Source organism: Pan troglodytes, chromosome 4 (genome assembly GCF_028858775.2).
Source record: "Pan troglodytes isolate AG18354 chromosome 4, NHGRI_mPanTro3-v2.0_pri, whole genome shotgun sequence".
NCBI classification, from domain to species: domain Eukaryota; kingdom Metazoa; phylum Chordata; class Mammalia; order Primates; family Hominidae; genus Pan; species Pan troglodytes.
Genome location: NC_072402.2, coordinates 177435689 through 177460209, shown reverse-complemented (window position 1 = coordinate 177460209; position 24521 = coordinate 177435689). Strand labels below are relative to the sequence as shown.

General features: G+C 42.7%; 1 protein-coding gene across 3 annotated transcripts in view; it reads left to right on the top strand.

Annotated features, from left to right (window-relative positions):
* RNF130 (ring finger protein 130) overlaps positions 1–24521 on the top strand; it is a 161121-nt gene that overhangs the window by 78667 nt on the left and 57933 nt on the right. For all 3 annotated transcript variants that reach the window (XM_009450321.5, XM_009450322.5, XM_001143540.8), the window contains exons 4-6: positions 13625–13696; positions 15540–15622; positions 23499–23595. In XM_009450321.5, the coding sequence (XP_009448596.3) occupies positions 13625–13696; positions 15540–15622; positions 23499–23595 (252 nt within the window). The remainder of the gene's footprint in view (positions 1–13624; positions 13697–15539; positions 15623–23498; positions 23596–24521) is intronic.

Here is a 24521-nt window from a genome sequence, read left to right as displayed (position 1 = left end):
AAATTAATTCAAGATGGATTAAAGACTTAAATGTTAGACTTAAAACCATAAAAACCCTAAAAGAAAACCTAGGCAATACCATTCAGGACATAGGCATGGGCAAGGACTTCATGTCTAAAACACCAAAAGCAATGGCCACAAAAGCCAAAATTGACAAATGGGATCTAATTAAACTAAAGAGCTTCTGCACAGCTAAAGAAACTACCAATAGAGTGAACAGGCAACCTACAGAATGGGACAAAATTTTTGCAGTCTACCCATCTGACCAAGGGCTAATATCCAGAATCTACAAAGAACTTAAACAAATTTGCAAGAAAAAAATCAAACAACCCCATCAAAAAGTGGGCAAAGGATACAAACAGACACTTCTCAAAAGAAGACATTTATGCAGCCAACAGACACATGAAAAAATGCTCATCATCACTGGCCATCAGAGAAATGCAAATCAAAACCACAATGAGATACCATCTCACACCAGTTAGAATGGTGATCATTAAAAAGTCAGGAAACAACAGGTGCTGGAGAGGATGTGGAGAAATAGGAACACTTCTACACTGTTGGTGGGACTGTAAACTAGTTCAACCATTGTGGAAGACAGTGTGGTGATTCCTCAAGGATCTAGAACTAGAAATACCATTTGACCCAGCCATCCCATTACTGGGTATGTACCCAAAGAATTATAAATCATGCTGCTATAAAGACATATGCACATGTATGTTTATTGCGGCACTATTCACAGTAGCAAAGGCTTGGAACCAACCCAAATGTCCATCAATGATAGACTGGATTAAGAAAATGTGGCACATATACACCATGAAATACTATGCAGCCATAAAAAGGATGATTTCATGTCCTTTTTAGGGACATGGATGAAGCTGGAAACCATCATTCTGAGCAGACTATCGCAAGGACAGAAAACCAAACACCACATGTTCTCACTCATAGGTGGGAATTGAACAATGAGAACACTTGGACACAGGATGGGGAACATCACACACTGGGGCCTGTTTTGTGGGGAGGGGAGACGGACAGCATTAGGAGATACACCTAATGTAAATGATGAGTTAATGGGTGCAGCAAACCAACATGGCACATGTATACATATGTAACAAACCTGCACGTTGTGCACATGTACCCTAGAACTTAAAGTATAATAATAATAAATAAACCGTAAAAAATAAAAAATAATCCCACTTCAACTGAAATTTAAAAATAAGGACAAGCAACTATTTGTGCAGATGTGAAGAAGTCAATATAATACTATAGGAAGTATGAAAAAGATAATATGACACCCCCCCAAAAAACACAGTAATTCTCCAACAATGGATCCTTAAATCCTCAAAATGTCAAGTAAGATAAGTTTTTTATTTTAAAAACAGGACAACTCCTGGAAATGAAATACTCATTGAAGGAATTGCAAGATACATTTGAAAGCTTTAACAATGATTTAGGGCCGGGCGTGGTGGCTCACGCCTGTAATCCCAGCACTTTGGGAGGATGAGGTGGGTGGATCACGAGGTCAGGAGATCGAGACTCATCCTGGCTAACATGGTGAAACCCCGTCTCTACTAAAAATACAAAAAATTAGCCGGGCATGGTGGCGGGTGCCTGTAGTCCCAGCTACTCGGGAGGCTGAGGCAGGAGAATGGCGTGAACTCGGGAGGCAGAGTTTGCAGTGAGCCGAGATCGTGCCACTGCACTCCAGCCTGGGCAAAAGAGCAAGACTCCATCTCAAAACAGAAAGCAAAAAACAATGATTTACATCAGGAGTTCCCAACAATGATCTAGACCATGGATACAGGACACACAGCAGGAGCTGAGCATCAGGTGAGTGACTGAAGCTTCATTTGTATTTACAGTCGCTCCCCATTGCTAGCATTACTTCCTGAGCTGCTCCTCCTCTCAGATCAGGGGTGGCATTAGGTTCTCATAGGAGTGTGAAGCCTATTGTGAACTGTACATGCAAAGCATCTAGGTTGAGTGCTCCTCATGAGAATCTAATGCCTAATCTCTCACTGTCTCCCATCTCTCCCAGATGGGACCATCTGCTTGCAGGAGAACAAGCTCAGGGCTCCTACTGATTCTGCATTATGGTGAGTTGTATAATTATTTCATTATATATTACAATTTAATAATAATAGAAATAAAGGGCACAATAAACGTAATGTGCTTGAATCATCCTGAAACCATCCCCTACCCGCCAGTCTGTGGAAAAATTGTCTTCCACAAAACCAGTCACTGGTGCCAAAAAGGTTGGGGGCCACTGATCTAGATCAAGTGGAAGAAAAACATCTCACAACTTGACGACAAGTGTTTTGGATGAATCTGGTCGCACAGAAATATAGAAAAGAAAAATTTCAAAAGAACAAAGCCTCCAAGAAGCATGGACTATATAAAGCAACTAAACTTTGAATCATTGGTGTTTCAGAGGAAGAAGAAAACAGCAAGGAGTTTAGAAAACTTATTTAAGGAAATAATTAATGAAAACAACTTAACTCGTTTAGCAAGACATCTAGTCATTCAGATACAAGAGGCAGAAAGATTAACAGGCAAATACATTGCAAAAGGACTTCACCATGACATATAGTCATCAGATTGCTTAAAGACTTCACCATGATATATATAGTCATCAGATTGCTTAAAGTCAATGTGAAGGAAAAAATTCTAAAATCAACAAGAGAAAAGCACCTAGTCATCTATAAGGGAAGCTCCATCAGACAAACAACAGACTTTCTCAGCAGATAGGGAAAGATACACTACATAAGCCAGAAGAGAATGGGATGCTATTTTCAAAGTGCTAAAAGGAGAAAAATTTTCATCCAGCTAGAATAAACTTCGTAAGTGAAGGAGAAAACGGGTCTTTCTCAGACAAGCAAATGTGGGCAACAAGCCACCCAGGTGCCGAGGCAAGAGACCGAGGGCACGAGCTATTCCAGTATAATAAAATATATAAAATAACAAGAATTATACTAGATGTAAATCATAGATATGATTATATATGAATATCATTAATCATTAGTTTGTAGCAATTACTCTTTATTCCAATATTATAGTAATCCTTACTCTACAATTATAACCTAGGAAAAACCAGGCCATACAGAGATAGTAGCTGAAGGGGCATGGTGAGAAGTGACCAGAAGACAAGAGTGTGAGCCCTCTGTCACGCCCAGACAGGGCCACCAGAGGGCTCCTTGGTCTAGCGGTAACGCCAGTGTCTGGGAAGACGCCCATTACCAAGCGGACCATGGTCTGGCGGTAGCCGTCAGTGCCAAGGAAATGTACCCGCTACTTAGCAGACCAGGAAAGGGAGTCTCCCTTTCCCTGGGGGAGTTCAGAGAAGACTCTGCTCCACCACCTCTTGTGGAAGGCCCGACTGATGTCAGGCCCACCCGCAGTTATCTGGAGGCCTAACCATCTCCCTGTGATGCTGTGCTTCAGCGGTCACACCCCTGGTCCACTCTCATGTTCCATCCTGTACACCTGGCTCCGCCCTCTAGGTAGCAATAGCAAAATTAGTGAAAGTGTTAAAGTCTTTGATCTTTCTGAAAAGAGCATAGAAGAAATGATGACGTAAGCTGTCCTCTCTCTCTCCGCCTCGGCTGCCTAACAGGGAAGGGCCCCCTGTCCAGTGGACATGTGACTCACGTGACCTTATCAGTCACTGGAGGTGACTCAAACTCTTTACCCTGCCCCTTTTACTTTGTATCCAATAAATAACAGCGCAGCCAGGCATTCGGGGCCACTACTGGTCTCCGCATCTTGGTGGTAGTGGTCCCCCGGGCCCAGCTATCTTTTCTTTTATCTCTTTGTCTTGTGTCTTTATTTCTACAATCTCTCGTCTCCACACATGGGGAGAAAAACCCACCGACCCTGTGGGGCTGGACCCTACAAGCAAACACTAAGAGAATTCATCACCACTGGACTAATACTATAGTAGAGGCTCAAAGGAGTCCCAGACATGGAAACAAAAGGTTGATATTTGCCATCATAAAAACACATGAAAGTATAAAATTAATAAGTCTCATAAAACAATTACATGAAGAAGAGAAAGGAATCAAATGGCACCATGATAGAGCTCCATGAAACCACAAAGACAGAAGAAAAAATAAAACAAAAGAATTTACAAAACAGCTAGATAACAATATATTTCAGTAACAAGATGTCATATATCAATGTTAACCTTGAACCTAAATGGATCAAATGCTCCACTTAAAAGATACAGCCTGACTGAATAGATTTTTTTAAATGACACAACTGTATGATACCTAGACACACAGATCGACTGAAAGTGAAGGGGTAGAGAAAAACATGCTACACAAACAGAAAGCAAAAGCAGTAGGAATAGCTATTCTTATGCCAGATAAGACAGACATTATGTAAAAAATAAAAATTAAAAAACGTAAATAGATAATAGTGAAGGGATCAATTCTGCAGGAGGATATGACAATTCAAAATATTTATACACCCAACACCATAGCACCCATAAATAAGTAAAGCTAATATTACTAGACCTCAAGGGATAGATACACTCCAATACAATAATGGTTGGGAAATTCAGTATCCGGCTGATAGGATTTGGCTGTGTCGCCACCCAAATCTCATCTTGAATTATAGTTCCCATAATCCCCATGTGTCATGTGAGGGACCCAGTGGGAGGTAACTGAATGATGGGGGCGGTTAACTCCATGCTGTTCTCGTGATAGAGAGTGAGTTCTCACAAGATCTGATGGGATAGTTTTATAAGCGTCTGGTGTTTCTCCTGCTGGCACTCATTCTCTCTCCTGCTGCCCTGTGAAGAGGTGCCTTCTGCTATGATTGTAAGTTTCCTGAGGCCTTCTTAGCCATGCAGAACTGAGTTGATTAAACCTCTTTTCTTTATAAATTACCCAGTCTGGGGTATTTCCTCATAGCAGCATAAAAACAGACTAATACACCCGCTGTCAACATTGGACAGATCATCTGGACAGAAATTAACAGAATACTTGGATTTGAACTGTACTGTATACCAAATGGACGTAACAGACATTTACAGAACACTGTATCAAATTGCTGCAGAATACACATTTTCCTCAACATATGGAACATTCCTTAGAAACACTATATATTAGACCACAAAACAAGTCTCCACAAATTTTTAAAAATAGAAATCATATCATGCATCTTAGAACACAGTGGAATAAAACTCAATAACCAGAGGAACTTTGGAAACAGTATCTACGTGGAAACTAAACAACATGATCACTAACTGCCATAAGGTTGATGAATATATTAAGAAAGATATTTCTTAAGTTCTTGAAATAAATGAAAATGGAAATAAAACATACCAAAACCTACAAGATACAGCAAAAGCAGTGCTAAGAGGGAAGTGTTTATAGCAATGAATGCCTTAATCAAACAATTAGAAATATTTCAAATGAAGAGCCCAGTTATGCACCTCAAGGAACTGGAAAAGCAAGAATAAACCAAACCCAAAATTGGTAGAATGAAAGAAATAATAAAGATCAGCATAGAACTAAATGAAACAGAGACTAAAAACACAATACAAAGGATCAACACAATGAAATTTGGTTTTTCAATAGATAAATGGCTAAAAGAAGCCTCAAATAAAATCAGAAGTGCAAAAGGAGACATTACAACTGAAACCAACAAAATACAAAGGATCATTAGAGGTTTGTGAAGAATTATACACTAACATACTGGAAAACCTAGAGAAAATGGATACGTTCCTAGCCACATACAACCTACCAACATTGAACCAAGAAGAAATAGAAAACATGAACAGAACAATAAATAGTAATGATCCCTCAACAAAAACTCAGGACCAGATGGCTTTACTGCCAAATCCTATCAAATTTATAAAGGAGAATTAACGTCAGTTCTTCTGAAACTATTTCAAAAAATGAAAGAAGAGAGAATTCTTTCTAACTCATTCTACCAGACCCAAATTATTCCAATATTAAAACCAGACAAGGGCACAACGAAATAAGAAAATGGCAGGCCAATGTCCTTGAACATAGACACAAAAAGCCTCAACCCAGTACGAAGCAAAGTGAATCCAACAACACATCAAAAAGATAATACAGCAATATAACGTGGGATTTGTCCCGGGGATGGAAGGATGTTTTGGCATTTGCAAGTCAATAGTAATGATGTTTCACATCAACAGAATAAAGGAACAACAAATACCAGATTCTCAATAGACACAGAAAAGGCGTTTGATAAAATTCAACACTCTTTGCAAATTAGGTATAGAAGTAACATACTTCAATATAGTGAAAGATACACATGACCCACAGCTAACATCATATTGATTAGGAAAAGCTGAAAGACTTTCCTTTAAGAACTGGTTCAAGAGAAGGATGCCCACTTCTACCTACCACCCCCTCTGTTCCACATAGTGCTGGAAGTCATAGCCGGAGCAGTCAGAACATAGAAATAAAAGGTGGCCAAGCTCGGTGGCTCACACCTGTAATCGCAGCACTTTGGGAGACCAAGGTAGGCGGATCACTTGAGCCAAGTAGTTCAAGACCAGCCTGGGCAATGTGGGGAGACCCCTTTCTCCACAAGAAATATAGAAATTAGCCAGGTGTGGTGGTGTGTGCCTATAGTCCCAGGTATTCAGGAGGCTGAGGCAGGAGGATGGATTGAGCCCAGGAGGTCCAGGCTGCAGTGAGCCATGATCACGCCACTACACTCCAGCCTGGGTGACAGAGCAGGGACCCTGTCTCTAAGAAAAAAAAATAGAAGAAAGGAAGGAAGGAAAGGAAGGGAGGAAGGGGCATCCATATCATAAAGAGAATGTTAGTTGTCTCCCTTTTCAGGTTATGTGACCATATGTAGAAAAAAAACAAAGAGTTCACCAAAAACTCATAAACCTGATAAATTCAGTAAAGTTGGAGAATACAAAGTTTGTGTACAAAAGTTAGTATCATTTCTGTACACCAGTAACAAACTGGGTAATAAGGAAATCAAGAAAGCAGTCCTATTTGCAATAGTCACATAAAAATAAAATACATAAGAATAATAAATTTAACCAATATTCTCAAATACTGATGAAAGAAATTGAAGAGATCACACAAAAATGGAGAAATGTATGTCATCATGTATAAAATACATGTAGATACTAGTCTATTTGATCATTTACTATCATAAAATATACAAAAATCCATTGTAAAAAGTTAAAAATTATTAAAACAAATACATGGCACCATTCACAGTTGGAAGAAATGTAAACCATGTTAAATCATAACCGCATAAAATTAACAGTAGTACGTACTGTATTAATGTAATAATTTCATAGCCACCTGTTGCTATTGTGATCACCAGTGTTGCCAGTGTCCACTCGAAATGTCATGTGACATACGCTTATGAGTAGTTCGTCCCTCCATTAGGTTGATTATTGCAGTAAAAGTGACCTCTTGTGGTTCTCACGTAGTTTTCAATGTGTTTAGTGCAGTATCATGAATCTTGAATATTACACCATGGGACCTGTATGAAGTGCCATAGTGCTGCTGGAAATGCTCCCAAGAAGCGGAGAGAAGTCATGACGTTACAAGAAAAAGTTGTATTGCTTGATTTGTACCATAGATAGAGGTCTTCAGCTGCAGGTGCTGCCATTTCACAAAGAATGACTTAGCATATCATTGTAAAACACACAAGAGAACAGAAAGATCTATTCATGAAGCCATTGCTATAGCTACACCAACAGGCACAAAAACTTCATACTTTTTATAAATACCTTTTGCAGCTTTTATGTGGGTGCAGGATTTCTATAAGGAAGGCATACCTGTAGTATCCAATGTGATTTGAGGAAAAGAAAAGTCATTATATGACAACTTAAAAGGAAAGCAAAGGATATAGCACTGGAGAACTTAATGGCAGCAAACGTTAGTTTGAAAAGTTTAGAAAGAGATTTGGCTTTAAAAATGACAAGATAACAGGAGAAGTAGCTTTTGACGATCAAGAAGTAGCAGTCAGGTCAGGTTCCCAGATTTCATTAAGAAAATCATTGAGGAGAAAGGTTATTTTTGTGAACGGATTTTTAATATTGATGAAAGTGCCCTATTTGGGGGGAATGTGCCACAAAGGACGTTTATTAGTAAGGTAGAGAAGAGAGAATTAAGACTTCAGGCATTTGTTTTGTGCAAATGCAGTCAGGTCTATGATCAAGACTGCCCTTATTGATAAAGCTACTAAACCCCAGCCTGGAAGGGAAATTATAAATACCATCTGCCGGTTTTTAATTGCAAAACAGGGAGGACCGAATAGTGGGAACCCTCTGAATTGGTTTTATCAGTGCTTTGTCCCTGAAATTAGGAAGTACCTTGCCAGGGTAGGACTGCCTTTTAACGTTTTTTTGATATTGGATAATGCCCCTGGCCACCCAGAACCCCATGAATTCAATACTGAAGGCTTCAGAGTGGTCTTCTTGACCCCAGACATGCCTCTAATTCAACCTCTGGAGCAGGGGGTCCTAAGGACCCTTACGGCTTAGTATGCACAGTGTGCTATGTAAAGCATTTAATGCTGTAGAATAGAATCCAGATAAAACATCACAAAAGTCTGGAAAGATGGCACTGTTGAAGATGTCATTATTATTATAGGAAATGCCATGAAAGTCTAAACAAAAGATTTCTATGGGGGAAAACTGTGTCCAGACGTAGTACATGATTTCACAGGATTTATGATAGAGCCAGTCAAGGAAATCATGAAACAGATTGTGGATATGGCAAAAAAAAAAAAAAGTTAGGGGGTAAAGGGTTTCAAGATGAGGATGTTGAAGAAATTCAAGAGCAAATAGATACTACACCAGAGTAATTAAATTAATAGGAGATGACTTGATGGAGATGGGTGTTTCCATGTTCAAGGGGCAGCTATGATAACAATATCAAACAAACTATAGGTTGAGTACCCTTTATCCAAAATGCTTTGGACCAGAAATTTTTCAGATTCTGGAATATTTGCATTATACTTACCGTTTGAGCATACCAAATCCAAAATTCTGAAATGCAAAATGCTCTAGTGAGCATTTCCATTGAGTTTCATGTTGGCACTGGAAATGTTTCATACTTAGGAGCATTTCAGATTTTAATTTCAAATGCTTAACTTATGTGGAAAAGGCAGGAATACCTCCAATTTCATTGTATGGCACCAGTATCATTCCTAATACCAAAACTAGACAGAAATACTACAAAACAAAACTATAGACCAGGACCCCTCTTGAACATAGATGCAAAAATTCTAAAAAATTTAGCAAATTATATTTAACAATATATATAAATTCATCATGACCAGGTGATGTTTACTCCAGGAATATAAGTTTCATTTAACATTCAAAAATTAATGTATTATTACCATATTAGCAGGCCAAAAAAGCTAAAACTGTATGATCTCAATAGATGGAGAAAAGATATTTGCCGAAGTCCAACATCGATTCCTGATTTTTAAACTTTCCTCAAACTATTAGGGCATCTATGAAAAACTGACAGCCACCATTATATTTAATGGTGAATGACTAAATTCTTTTTTCTAACATTAGGAACAAGAGAAGAATGTGTCCTCTGATCACTTCTGTTTCTGCGTTGTTCTTTAGATTCTAGCCAGCACAGTAAGTAAAAAGGAAAAGACGTAAAAGGCATCCATTGTGGAAATGGAGAAGTAAGCTGTCTTCATTTACAGACAACATTATTTTCTGTAGAAATTTTGTGTAGAAGATATGTTGGAATCTATGAAAAAGACCAACAGTAGATTTAACAAGGTTCCATGATACAAGATCAATATGAAAGAATTAATTTTATTTCTATATATGAGTAATGAATAATTGAATTGGTTTTAAAAAATGCATTTTCATCAAGCAGATGGTGCACACCTGTAGTTCCAGCTACTTGTGAGGCTGAGGTAGGAAGATTATTTGAACCCAGGAGTTTGAGTCCAGCCTGGGCAACATAACAAGACCCTATCTCTAAGAAAGTTAAATTTTAAGAAATCTCATTTTCCATAGTATCAACAAATAGGAAATTCTTAACAATAAATCTGACAAAATATGCAATATGCCCTATGTAATGAAAACTAACTATTGCTGAGGAAATTAATCAAGAACTAAGTAGGTGGAGAGACACATACACAGTGTTCAGTGGAAGACTTAATGTTGTTAAGATGCCAGTTCTCCCCAAGTGGATGTATACATTCAGCACAATCTCATTGTAAATCCCTGATGTCTTTTATCATACAGATGGACAAACTGATCCTAAAGTTCATATGGGAATGCAAAATATCAAGAAAAACCACAAGGATGTTAGAATAGAAAGGAAATGTGGGATGGTTAACACCACCTAATTTCAGATCTATTACAAAGCCTCAGAAATCAGGACAGGATTGTATTTCCTTAATGGTAAACAAATAGATGCATGGTACAATAGTGTCCGCACATAGACCCACACATTTATGGACAACTGGTTTTTGACAGATTTAGAAAGGTAATTCTGTGGAGAATGGACAACCTTTTCAACAAATGATTCTAGAACAATTGTATGTCCATATGCAAAAAAAAAAAAAAAAAAAGTTCATCTGTACCTGACAGAATACACAAAATGAGTCAGAACCCTAAATACAAAGTATGAAACTATAAAGTTTCTAGAATAGAAAACGGGGAAGTCTTTGTAACCTTGAAATAGGCAAAGCTTCCTTAATATGATACTAGAGCACAGTCTACCAATGAAAAAATGATTAATCGACTTCATCAAATTAAAAACTGCCATAAAGTGAGGGAAAATACATGCAAAAGGATTTTTATCTGGAATATATAATGTTCTCTCAAAAGTCAATAATACAAAACAACTCAGAAATATAGGCAAAACACATGAACAGACACTTCACCACAGACAATGTACACATGGCCAATAAGTACATGAAAAGATGGTCAACATCATTACAATAGGGAAATGCAAATTAAAACTGTAAGGAGGCTGCATGCCGTGGCTCACACCTGTAATCTCAGCATTTTGGGAAGCCGAAGTAAGAGGATTGCTTGAGCCAAGAAGTTTGGGACCAGCGTGGGCAACATAGTGAGACCTCGTCTCTACAAAAATAAAAATAAAAAAATGAGTTGGTCATGGTGGTGCACCCCTGTAGTTCCTGCTATTCCAGAGGCTGAAGCTGGAGAATCACTTGAGTGAGCCCCAGAGGTCAAGGCTGCAGTGAGCCGTGTTTGCACCACTGTACTCCAGTTTGGGAAACAGAGCAAGACCTTGTCTTAAAAACAAAACAAAACACAAAATCTCACCATACCAAGCGTTGGTGAGAATGTGGAGGAACTATAATTTTCATGTACTGCTGTTGCAAATGTGAAATAATATGCCCAGTTTGGAAAACACTTTGGCAGTCTCTTAAATAAAAGTCAGACAACTATCAGGTGAGCCCATCTTTCTACTTGTAGTATTTACCTCAGGAAAAAAGAAAGCATATGTCCATGCAAAGAATTGAGAATGTTGTTGTCAGCTTTTCAGTACAGCCAAAAACTGGACCACAGTGCAGATGTCCCATCAACAGGTGAAAGGATATTGTGGGCCATCTCTTCAGTGGGATACTAGATAACATTAGAAAGGAGTTAACTGTTGAAACATGCACCAAGGTGGCTTAATCTCAAGATAATCATGCTGAGTCAAAGAAGCCGTACACACGGTAGTACATACTGTATCTACTCCATTTATGGAAAACTCATGACGTTGCAAACTGTTACAGCAAAAAGTAGATCATGGAGGGATGGGGTGGCGGGAGGAGGGAATTAGGAAGGGGCACAAAGAGGTTTGGGGATGTGGTAGATACACTGTCTTGATTGTAGTTAGGTTTTCATGGGTCATGAAAACAGTGTAGATTTCATATGCAACTTCAAACTGTAACTTTAAATATATGTCAGAGTGTAGATTTTAAATATATGCAGTCTATTTTAAGTCAATTATATCTCCATAAGGTGGTTTAAAACCAGCGTGACAGAAGGGACTCATAGATTAGGCTTCAAAGACGGAGCAGCCACACGCAGTGTGTGGATTTTGTATCTTGATTCAAACAAGCCAGCTGCTTAAAGACATTCTGTAAACACCTAGGGAAATTGTAGTATAGTGTGAGTATTGGATAATGTTGATTAATCATTGTTACTTTTGTTAGGAAAGACGGTGGCATCTAACAAAAGCCCGCGTCTATTAGAGGTGCTTATGGGTGAAATTATGTGATGCTTGCCATATGCTTCAAAATCATCTAACACAGTAAAGAGGGAAACAGATGAAAAATAGAAGTAAAGTACTGGTAATGGAAGCCGGATGTTAGATACATAGGGAAGGCTTTATTAAATCATTCTCTGTTCTTTTGTGTGTTTAAAACTTTCCCCTAAATTTTTTCTTACATGTTTCTATGGGTTTTTAACATTCTTAAGATGTCCGTTGTTTTGGTCCCCGCCTTGCTCTGTCAGGAGCAGCATCTGCCTTTTCCCGCAGTGTAAGGCCTGGATGTGTCTAGAGTGACGTCTCCCTGATGTGCCTGGGACAGTCGCGGTTTTTGCCCCTTGTCCCAGTGTGAGTGTTCCTAGGGCCCTCTGATGCACAAAGCTTTCTAATTTGAACAGGAAAGCAGATGCTCACCTTAGTTTTCTTCACATACCTGTTCTTTACACCTGTTTATCTTTACTAGATTATTACTTTGCCTGGAACCCACTCCTACCCCTACACCCGGAACCCCCTCCTAACCCTACGCCTTTCCCATCTAACCCCTTCCCAGTCTTAGTCCAGGCCTCGACTCCTCAAGACCTTCCCTGATGTTCCTCCCCTGCCTCGCCCCACCCCTCCTGGTCGCCTCCTCTGTGCTGCCACCTGGCCCTGGGCATGCTTGAGTATACACCATTAACGCAACTGTCCCAGTTCAGTGAGCTTTTCCAGGGTAGGGATCACCATCTCTTCATCTGTGGGTTGTTGGTGCCAAGCAGTGCTAGCAGTGTCTGGGAGAATGTTGCATAAATCCAGCCTTGGAGATTCTCTGCCCTCACCCTTACAGATAATGAAAACAGCTCAACCCTGGAAGGTAAGTACACCTTCCCAGGATCCCAGAGGATGATAGTATAGCAAGCCAGAAGCGGAGCTGTGACGCATTCCTTCTCTTCACACTTGATGATGCGATAAGCAATTTCAAGGAGCGGTCAAGGTTTCCCTTAATAAGACGGCATTTACACACCTAATGGTGATCATTCGTTGAGCAGAATCCAAAAGCCATTGGAGCAGCAGGAGTGGCTCTGGAGTGTGCAAGAAGTAGGTTTGATAGTGCTGTGATGTTTCAAATGTTTATTCGACACAAAATGCAGCAATTATGACACCTAACTTTTTTACTGCTGGAGAATTGAAGACCTATATTTCTATATTTCTGTTTGACCTAACAGGGTGTTCTAACACTTTTTACTTTTCAACCAGAATGCTGAATCTTGATACAGCCACCAGTTTTTCTATTTTATCATTCTCTTATATGTAGGACATGGAGAGGGATGTAGTAAAATAGAGACTTTATACTTTTAATTGCTTAAAAATAAAGTACGTCATTCGGAGATCTTACACTTAATATCTGTTTTTATTTGCAATTTTCATAGCGTCGTCTCGGAGATGCAGCCAAGAAAGCCATCAGTAAATTGACAACCAGGACAGTAAAGAAGGGTGACAAGGTACAGTCATGAAACAACTTCAGCACCGTAAAAATAATCCAGCAGTTTTGTTTTTGTTTGGTGGGAGAGGACACACCCTAATTGTTTACATTTCATTCGTTAGATTTTCTCCAACTACACCACCTAATGCTTTATTTTAAACTACCTTCTTACAGTAACTCTAGCTGTGTTTTCCTACAGAGTTTTCTTCTGCTAAAACCTAGCATGCATTTTCAGAGAATTCTGGTGGGACCATTTGTGCGTTAAAAAGCCAGGAGATGTGTTTTCTTCCTGTACTTCCTGGGACTTTGCTATGTCTCTTTTGTTGTTTTATTTTTTCACTAGATACATGGAGAGTTGAAGACCTGCATTTCTAGGGAGTTTCACCTAAAAAGGTGCTCTCTTTACGATGGGTTGAGCAGTTTGAAAGAAGAGCAAAGTATGTCAGGGTCATCCCTGGTGGCTTGGAGGACCAAGGGAGAGAGGCAGTGTCAGGATGCTGTAGCGGAGACCTCTAACTGACATCCCGCCTCAGAGCTCTAGTTATGGTAGAGCCCTGCTTCTCCGCTAGAAGGACACAGTTGCATCTTAGTGCTGCCCCTACATTCAGAGTATTCAAGGTTATCTAGAATGGGAAAATGGCATCTCAAAAGGCATAAAACGAAAACTGTCTCCTGCCCCACACCCAATTCTAATATTTAAGCACAGACTTGTGCCTGGAAGGATAATTTCATATGATTCTCTGTCTTCCTAAGTTTTACCAATTTCTTGGACTTTACCCATTTTATTCCCATTGTCTTGATACCACCGTATCTAGTTGCCTTTGAAACAGCTTCAGAGGGTGAAGACATTCTTAGTGAACTTTATTGTACACCAAAGAAACAGAAAAGGGGGAAATCACTTAAGAAAATAGAAGCAGCATCAAAACGGCTTGCATTTCAGTGGCAGAGGAGTGGTGACCACGGTGACAGTGTAGATGCCTTCTTGGCCTGGTAGCCTCAGCTGCCACAATAGTATGAAATTCCCTGGAGCGGATTTAACCTACCCATCTGACTTTGTATCCCGGGCCAGCACAGTTATTTCCTTTAATTATTAAAGCCAATTCATCTTAGTTTGTACCTCCTAGACCTGGCAAGAGTTGTTCACTGAGTTTCAGTCCAAGTGACAGTGACACAGCAAATAGTCTGTTTTCTTGGCTTAGGTTCCTGGCATGTTTTGTTTTATGACAACTTTTGCAAAACCCCTTCTCAGTCCTAGGAGGAAGGAAATCAATTAATCTGGTGTCTGAATACCTGGCTGACTCTTTCTCACTCTTAATGAAGACCGAGTATTGAATTGAGCCAATGACCCTTCTCCATCCCAAATCTGTGACCAGATTCACAGCTCCCATTCTTGGGGTGGGTTTCTAGACAGCAGTCTGCTGGGATTCAACTCACCATCTTTCCTGTCTGTACTTAGGTGTGTGTTTAAGTGAACATCCTGGTGAGCTTCCAGGCTGTGTCAAACATAGCAGTGAAACCTCTTCAGACCAATAAGTAATGCAGGGGGAATGAGGGATGGGGAGATCATGATGGTCCAAGCTGATTCTAACCTTGAAAAAATTAGAATTCCGACTTAATTTTTGTAAGACATATCATAACAAAATTAATATAGATTGTTATAATTTTTAAAACAAAATAGATTGACTTAGACATAATTTGGGCCAATATAGTTAGGCAAATAAAAACAAATTAATTTTAATCATTTTTCACTTTATAACACTTGCTTACCATAGTAGCCACAGAAAGATTCTGAGCTGAATTGCATCCCAACCATTTATATACTTGCAGCGTGTGACTTTTTGTTTCTGTACTTTTCATTTTAGGAAACTGACCCAGACTTTGATCATTGTGCAGTCTGCATAGAGAGCTATAAGCAGAATGATGTCGTCCGAATTCTCCCCTGCAAGTATGTCAACTTCATTTGTTTGAGAAAGAATGATATTAATGTGCTTTGTATGCCTCCTTTTCAGGGCGGGCATCTCCCTTGCTTTTGAGCGCTACCCACCCCGTGGCTTTCTGGAGGCCAAGTCCGCTGTGCATTGCTGGCCATGGGGCTGAGGCCAGCAGGGAGTGGTGCTGTTCAGCAGGTGCGGGCTGCACGGCCTTCCGAGGTGTAGCCAATATGCGATGTGGCACACGGCCTCCAGACTCCCCAGACACAGCCTAGGAGTGTTGAGGTCGAGAATTCTTGTTCTATGGTTTCGTTTATCTTTTTATGTTTGTTTTCTTTTATTTATTTATTTATTTATTTATTTATTTATTTATTTATTTATTTTTTGAGACGGAGTCTCGCTCTGTCACCCAGGCTGGAGTGTGCAGTGGCGCAATCTCGGCTCACTGCAAGCTCCGCCTCCTGGGTTCATGCCATTCTCCTGCCTCAGCCTCCCGAGTAGCTGGGACTACAGGTACCCACCACCATGCCCAGATAATTTTTGTATTTTTAGTAGAGACGGGGTTTCATCATGTTGGCCAGTTGGTCTTGAACTCCTGACCTCAGGTGATCTGCCTGCCTCAGCCTCCCAAAGTCCTGGGATTACAGGCGTGAGCCACCGCACCCGGCCTGTTTTCTTTAAAGATGGGGTTCTCACTATGTTGCGCACAGCTGAACATGAACTCCTGGGCTCAAGCAGTCCTCCTGCCTTGTCCTCTCAAAGTGTTGGGATTACAGGCATGAGTCACTGTACTTGGCATTGTTTTGTGATTCCTGTGGGTTTCAAAAACAGCCCCTTGTTCCTCTCCATCTTAGACTACATCTCTAAGCCCTTCAGTGAGACTTCCATGGAGCTCACCTGTCTCTGGGTACAGCAACTCCAGGGACTTGGATTAAATCTTTTTCTAAACCTGGATTATGCAAAATGGAAAGAACTGATACCTGCTTTGTGCCTGCTGTGGTTCAGATGCTCTGCTCTGAGCAGACTATACTCACTGTCTCCTATAATTCTCCCAGCAGTCCTAAGAGGGTGTGTTTTCCCCGTTGTACAGTGAAGGATGGTGAGCCGATAGCAGGTTCCAGGGTGGCACAATTCAGAAATGGCAGAGCTGTGTCAAGGCCTGCCTTTAATGTGGTGCTCCCCACATAGGACCAAGCCTTCCTCCATGAGGAAAGGACTCGCCTGTGCCTGGGTGCCCTGGAAACAGCATGTTGGTTTCTCCCGTGGCTCCTCTCAAGCTGGGGAGCATGAAACTAAGATACACAGTTCTGAGTGTCAATTGGATAAATAGGAAGTCACCTGCCAAGAAGCCTAAAACCAAAGAGTTTGCCTCTTCCTCCTCCCTTCCCTTTAAAAGACATCCACACAACTCCAGCCTTATAATATGGAGCATGTGAATTAATAAAATAATTGTGAGTTGTTATCTCCATGAGGCTACTGGTCTTATTTTACTTACAAAGTAATCTATTTTGAGTCTAGGAAGATCTGTTTTTAAAAAAAAAAAAATCAAACTGAAGAAGAATTACATGTACTGAAACAGAAATCCAAGATTCTGGAAGTCCAGTCATTCCAGTTTACATATAAAGGAAAATCTATAAAACTAAATGTAAGCTGTCCTCTAGAAAATTAAACTATGGAACAGCCAGTCTTCCTTCACATGCAGTCATTGACGGGCTAAACGTGAGGCTAAAGGAAATGCACACGCCAGTGCAAATCAGGAGAAGGGCCAGCGGGACACAGGGAGGCGTCATCCACACTTGCCTGCTTCAACACCGGAATGACCAGGAGAAGCCAAGGCTCTCCACATTCTGTCTTGCCGTTTCAGCCCAGGATCCTCCAGAACCATATGGCACCTAAAACTACGGGCCTCCAAAACCATTCATGGGTATATTACTAGAATGAGGGGATCTTCCCTCAGGGGAGGCTCGGCCTGAGGTAGGTTATGCTGGGAACTTAATCCCATTATCTTCATCCCTTCAGTGTTGACTTTTCCACAGTTTCATTCGGAGTTATCTTTTTCCTTTTGTATAATTTTTATTTTTTGTAGAGTTGGGGTCTCACTATGTTGCCCAGGCCGCTCTGAACTCCTGGCCTCAAGTATCCTCCCACCCTAGCATCCTGAAGTGCTGGGATCACAGGCGTGAGCCTGACGTCTGGCCCTCTTTTTAAAATTTAGTTCATTGCTTTCCAGACCTGGCTGTGCATCAGAGTCAGTGGGAGGCTTTCAGAAGCATCCCGGGTGGAGGCCGGGCATATGCGCTTTAATTATAAGTTCCCGCCCGATTCTCGTGCTGCAAAGCCACGCCCGCCTCCAAGGTCCAGGCCATGGTTGATCTGAACCATTTCTGCACTGCACCTGCCACCATAGAAGTGGCTTGTGTTTGTGGTCTGCTTGTGAATGTTAGAATTTTTGGCACCCTTCACGGAATTTCGTTGCACCCTCTATGGTACTGTTACTTGGTTGTCTTTCAGTACTGGGTCACTGTGTTACTAGCTGTGCTTACTGCCCTGGCTGAGTGTAGAGTTTTCCCTGTTGCTGTGGAACTGAGCGGCTATTTGTTCCTCTTACACTCCACGCATCACCAAGCTGTAACTTTCCCTGAGACTGCACCACACAGCCTGCTCAGCACAGCACGCCATCTCACTGCCATGTAGCGACAGTGCAGTTATCAGGTGTAGCAAAAATTAACTTTACACATCAAGCGGTACTTGTGACAGTCTTTAAGCTAGAGCAGCATTTCTCAGCCTTGGCACTGTTGACATTTGGGACCAGGTCATTGTGTGGGGGTGTGGGCCTGGCAGTGTCCTTGGCCTCTACCCATTAGGTGTCAGTAGCGCCCACCCACACACAGTTGTGACAACCAAAACTGCCTCCAGATGAGAACCGCCGAGCTGAGGACGGCTGTGCACGGCTCTTCAAGCCTCCCCCCAGCAGATGCCACTCGCGCAGCTGCGCCTTCGCGCTCACCAAACTGCCGCTTACGGAATTCCTTGTGCCTTGGGACGCCTCCCTGCCCCTGTTGTCTTTGCAGCCCAGAGTTGGTGTTACCTGCTGTGGCTTTCTGTACCTCATGTTGCTGAGCGGCTCTGTTCCCTCACCGTCTTCCCACGGGACTCTGAACAGACTTGGCAAGACAGAGCCTCCCTGCCGGGCCTGCCACTGCGCAGAGCCAGGCGCTCCGCATTCGGCACAGCAGCACCTGCAGGTGTGTTCACTCTACTTCAACACCTTAACTCACGCGCTTGTTCTTCACTCTCAGAGGACCGCTTCACCATTGACTGCCCAGAGGAAGCAATGGCTTTAATTCCCTCAGCGTGCTGACCCGGGTGCGCAGGCCGGAGAGGCCTCTGCTGCGGTCCATGCCGCTCCTCCCCGCGCCGCTGCGTGCCTGCCCTCTCCCTTCCTCGGGGCCTCGTTCTGCTGGCTGCTCCTTCCAGTGTTCTGCCTCCACTCGCCGGCATCTCGTGACACTCGCATCTCCCAGTCCAGTTTGTAAAACTCTTTCAAAGCCGTCGCCCTCCAAGTACCGCCCCACAGCGTCTGCTGTCACACCTGCCCACTGCCTCTTCCCTCCGTGAGGGAGGGAGATGGGCCTGGACACCCTCGTGTCCATCTTTCCTTAACGAGTCACAAGCTCAGCTAGGACTTTCTATCCAGAGCTGTCGAGCCTCTCATGGATTGCCTGCTTCTTGCCACGTGACCTTTCCTTTTCCTCTTCTGTCACACTATTTACTGTGGACAGATGGCAGTTGGCGTGGCGGAGGGGCCTCCCCCTCGGCTCAGTGATCACGGCTGATTCTCCTTTGGATGTTAGCCAGCAGGTCTTAGAAACAGAGGAACTGTCACCTCGTCTTATTAGACCTCTTAGAGGTCGGCCATCGGAGTGTGTAGTCGTTAGAAGTACGTTTTCAGAAGTGGAGTTGCCGCGTGGGTGAACGTGTGTTTCCATTGCCACTTCAGGAGCTAAAGCGGGGGGCCGGCCGCCGCAGATGTCTGAGGCTCCACTGCAGCCGAGGGTCCATAGAGACAGAGACTGCTGCCAGCCCCAGCTAGCAGAAGAGAGTTCTTGTCTGGGACCTTTAATAATCCTGCATCCTTTTATATTTGCCAGGTTCTTACACGGCACCAAGAGGCTGCAGAGCTGTGAGAGCAACTCACCTTCAATATAGAGGCCTCCCCTCCCGCAGCACTCTTCTGCTGACTCTAGTTCATGGCATGTGTGGGACATAGGAAAGGGGAGGGCGCTGAATTTCATGATTGCTGGGTTTGTTCCTTTCATGTTCTATTTGTTTCTCATTCTGTATCCCCAAGTATTTCTCATAGGAATAAAGGACTTTGTTGACGCTTGGTATGCTTGTGCTTTTCATGTTTCACTGTCCACATGTTACCTGCTTTCCGTCCCGATGCACCACCCACCCTGTGTGTGGTGGGCCTGTTTTTTATTTATGTGTGTTTTTATCACGTGAGTGGGGAACTTCTTTTCAAGGCCCCACTTGCCCCAGGTGCCTCTTTCTGAGGCCTCCTGGGTGTCCATGGAGCACCTTCCATAATGAGAGCCCACAGCCGTAGTGAGGGCGAGCGTGGTCAGGCGTGCGGGAATGGCCAGGTGGCGGGGCCGCTCTGCCCGTGTGATGGCCCTGCAGGTGCTCAGCCTTGGCCCACATGCTGTGTTGCATTGACTGCTCCAGACACTTCCCAAGGTAGATTAAACGCCCCTGGCCCAGTCCTTAGCTGAGACCTCTGCACAGCAGAAAGGTGGTTTGCCGAGCACCAGACTGTTGTAGCAGAACTTTGCCTAGAAGGGAAGAAAAGGCCACAGTGAGTTCAGTGAAAGTTGCACTGAAGAGACTAGCAGGAGGGTTAGACAATGGGTGATGAGGGGAAAAAGGTGCCGTGTTCAGGGCAGCTGCCTGTGGAGATCACAGAGGAGACAGGAGAGGAGGGCCATGGGTGAAGAGAACAGCCACCCAGCTTTGTGGAAGCGAGGGATGTGCCATGGGAATTTGAGACTGAAGATCTCTGGGTGAGTTGCACAGAAGCTGGACTAGCGGGGAATTTGGAAAGACAGGAGGGAAGGGTGTTAAGTGCTCAGAGGTAGGGTCAGGAGTAAGAGAGGGATGGGGTGGATGGAGAGCCCGAAGGAACTTTTTTTTAAAGACCAAAAATATTTCAGATTTTCGTTTAGCTGAGGAAGGGAGGTTTTCTAATTGCCACCAGAGAACCAGTTGGTCTTTTTTGTTTTTCTTCATAGTACCCCACAGCCTAGAGGAGAAATTTTTAATTGTTTAGTAAAACAGAGGGGTGGGCACTTCTTTTATATCAATAATCCTAGAAGGAAACAGTTACTCAAGAACCCAAACATATTTATAACTAATTTCAGGTTAAAGAAACAGGCAGAGAACACTGCACTCATGCAGCTTTAAAAATGAAATATGAGGATTATACCATTTGGTTCTTTCTGGATAGTAAGAGAAAAGAAAGAACAATAAGAAAAGGGAAAAGCAAAATCTGGCCCCAGTAGGGAGCACCAGAGCCACACCTCCATCCCCCCAGGTGGTGCTGCGGCTTTACCAGGTCTCCACCAACAGTTCAGCAAGCCCAGCCACCCCCCACCCTCATCTGGATACCTCTCACTCCTGCACCAGAGCCCTGATCGGAAGTCACGGCACCTAGGCCTCCCCCGACCCCCAGCGGGATGCCTCCCGTTCCTGCACCAGAGCCCTGATTGGAAGTCACGGCACCTAGGCCTCCCCCGACCCCCAGCGGGATGCCTCCCGTTCCTGCACCAGAGCCCTGATTGGAAGTCACGGCACCTAGGCCTCCCCCGACCCCCAGCGGGATGCCTCCCGTTCCTGCACCAGAGCCCTGATCATCAGAGGTCACAGCATCATATGTCTTCCATTACCTGTCAGTCAGCCAAGTCCCATCATCCACCCCGTGTAGGCCTGACCTGCAGCACCCTCCCCGCCACCCCACCCTAGCGCTAACCCAGTGCATAGGTCCGTACTCCTCCTGAAAATGTATGCAAGGTACTAGGCATTTGCGTCCCTGTGACTTTTTAGAGGGAGGTTCTGTAACTTCTATCAGATCTAAGGGAGTTTGTATGCCCCAAAAGGGTTAAGAAGCCTGTTGTGGTCTTTGTTGGTCAGTAGCCAGCATTAGTGCACTTGACCCCTGCTGGAAAGTCCAGCTGGCCCTGGGGACACCCTGGAGTAAGGAACCACTCAACACACACAGGCTACGAGTAACAAGACATAACGCCTTAGGTGTACTGAATGTATCTGGGGCTTACCTATGGATTGGTGGGTTTCCAGCCCTTAGGTAAAAGCTTTAAGGTTTAAATAAATGCCTTCAGGGGTGATGGTTCTGGTTATTTCATTGTCTGTGAATTTAAGACTAGATTGATAAATTCATTCTTCAAGATCTTTACTCTTGTCCCCAAAGAAGTGAGTATAAGGCCATCAAACAGTGATAGGCAGACGTGTGTGTATATTGTTCAGGCCAAAGTTGTAAGCATGAATGTTTGTTCCAGATCCCAGTAGAAACTGAGTTCTCTAGACCTCTTTTTATAAATCAAAACTGCATTTTTAAACAGCTGTAAATAACATTAACTTAGAAATTGACAATCAGAGTTGTAAAGGTATATACCATGATTCAATTTGGCATCTTACTTAAAAATTTCTTTTATCTTGGCCGGGTGTGGTGGCTCACGCCTGTCATCCCAGCACTTTGGGAGGCCGAGGCCGGCGGATCACGAGGTCAGGAGATCGAGACCATCCTGGCTAACACGGTGAAACCCAGTCTCTACTAAAAATACAAAAAATTGGCTGGGCGTGGTGGCGGGCGCCTGTAGTCCCAGCTGCTTGTGAGGCTAAGGAGAATGGTGTGAACCCGGGAGGCGGAGCTTGCAGTGAGCAGAGATTGCACGACTGCACTCCAGCCTGGGCGACAGAGCGAGACTCTGTCTCAAAAACAAACAAACAAAAATTTCTTTTATCTTATCCCAAACTCAGATTAGTGTTTCTTCCAAAGCTGCCCTGAACGTCTGTCCTGGCACCCACCTTTTCCGTGTTTGGCCAGGACTCTAGAGCTTCAGAAGGCTGCTGGGCCGGGTGCTAGAGCTTGAGAAGTAATTTCTGCAGCTCTTCCGGAGGGCACAAGTTCCTTTTTTTAAGAATGCAAAACCCTGTATGACTGACTTACTTCCAGTCACAAGACTGTTGACTTTCTACTTGCCTGAATAAGAGAGAAAATCTCCCATCCTCCCCCGTTAACATTTCAGCTGAAAATTGCTGAGTGTTACTTGAATCTAGGCACAGTTTACCCCTTAAAATAGTTTCAGCTTCCCTGTAGCTTTTATAAACATTCAACATAAGTTGCTTAGAAGTTTTTAAAAATGATGTTTTAAATGGCATTCAAACAGGGTGCCATAAAACTAATCACTATACAGAAAACTCTTCACTTAGCCATGATTTAGTATCTTTTTGAAATTCCATTTTTCTATGTTAGCTATTGTAGAAAGCATAACTGGTTTATAAGGTGTGATTATTTTCATTCTTAATAAATTTTCTAAGTTTCCATTAGTCCTTTTTGGAATTTGGTAAAATAAAAGGCCCAAACAACCAAATCCTACTTAGCAGTTCTTACACGGTGTTGTACATATGAGGTTGGGCTCAGGAGATTTTCTGCAAGTTATATTTTAATAAATTCCCAATATTTGTCTCTTGGGGCTTAAAATATGTCCTGAAAGGGGGAAAAGCAGACTTAACTGAAAATTCCCTTTCTTTCCATTTTGGCCTAATAAGTTTCTCGGAATGTAACTTGTGACATAACTCTCCATTATTTTATAGGCATGTTTTCCACAAATCCTGCGTGGATCCCTGGCTTAGTGAACATTGTACCTGTCCTATGTGCAAACTTAATATATTGAAGGCCCTGGGAATTGTGGTATGTTTCCTATTTTATTTGTTACCACTTTTGTATATTATTATATGTATGTGTAATACAATATAACATAATTGGCATAATAGGAGGCATGACTAAGACACACAAGAAAACACTGGCTGTATTTGCCATGTAACCATGTAAGCCCGACAGGACCTTTTTGCCAGATTACTAAGAAGTCTAACCCATCTCAGAGAACTCCTGGAAGAGAAGGTAAATAACTCTACTAGGCCTTTTTTTTTCTTTTTTTAAATTTAAGAGACAAGGATTCACTCTGTGGCCCAAGCTGGAGTGTAGTGGTGCAATCATAGCTTACTGTAACCTCGAACTCCTGGGTTCAAGCAGTCCTCCCACCTCGCCTTCTGAGTAGCTGGGACTACAGGCATACACCGCCATGCCTGGCTAACTTTTTTGTTTTTGTTTTTGTTTTTTTGAGAGGGAGTTTTGCTCTTGTTGCCCAAGCTGGAGTACAATGGCACGATCTTGGCTCACTGCAACCTCCGCCTCCCAGGTTCAAGCGATTCTCCTGCCTCAGCCTTCTGAGTAGCTGGGATTGCTGGTGCCCGTCACCACCCCTGGCTAATTTTTTGTATTTTTAGTAGAGACAGGGTTTCACCATGTTGTCCAGGCTGGTCTCCAACTCCTGACCTCAGGTGATCCACCCGCCTCTGCCTCCCAAAGTGCTGGGGTTACAGGCGTGAGCCACTGTGCCTGGCCACTTTTTTATGTTTTGAAGAGACAAGATGTTCAGGTGGGTCTCAACTCCTGGCCTCAAGTGATCCTCCTGCCTCAGCCTCCCAAAGTGCTGGGATTATAGGCGTGAGTCACCACACCTGGCATGGTCCACTTTTAAAAGGGTGCTTCTGTTGGTCGATGAGTATGGGATGAAGAAAGAGAGAAGGACATGATTTTTCTTCATTCCAGTACCT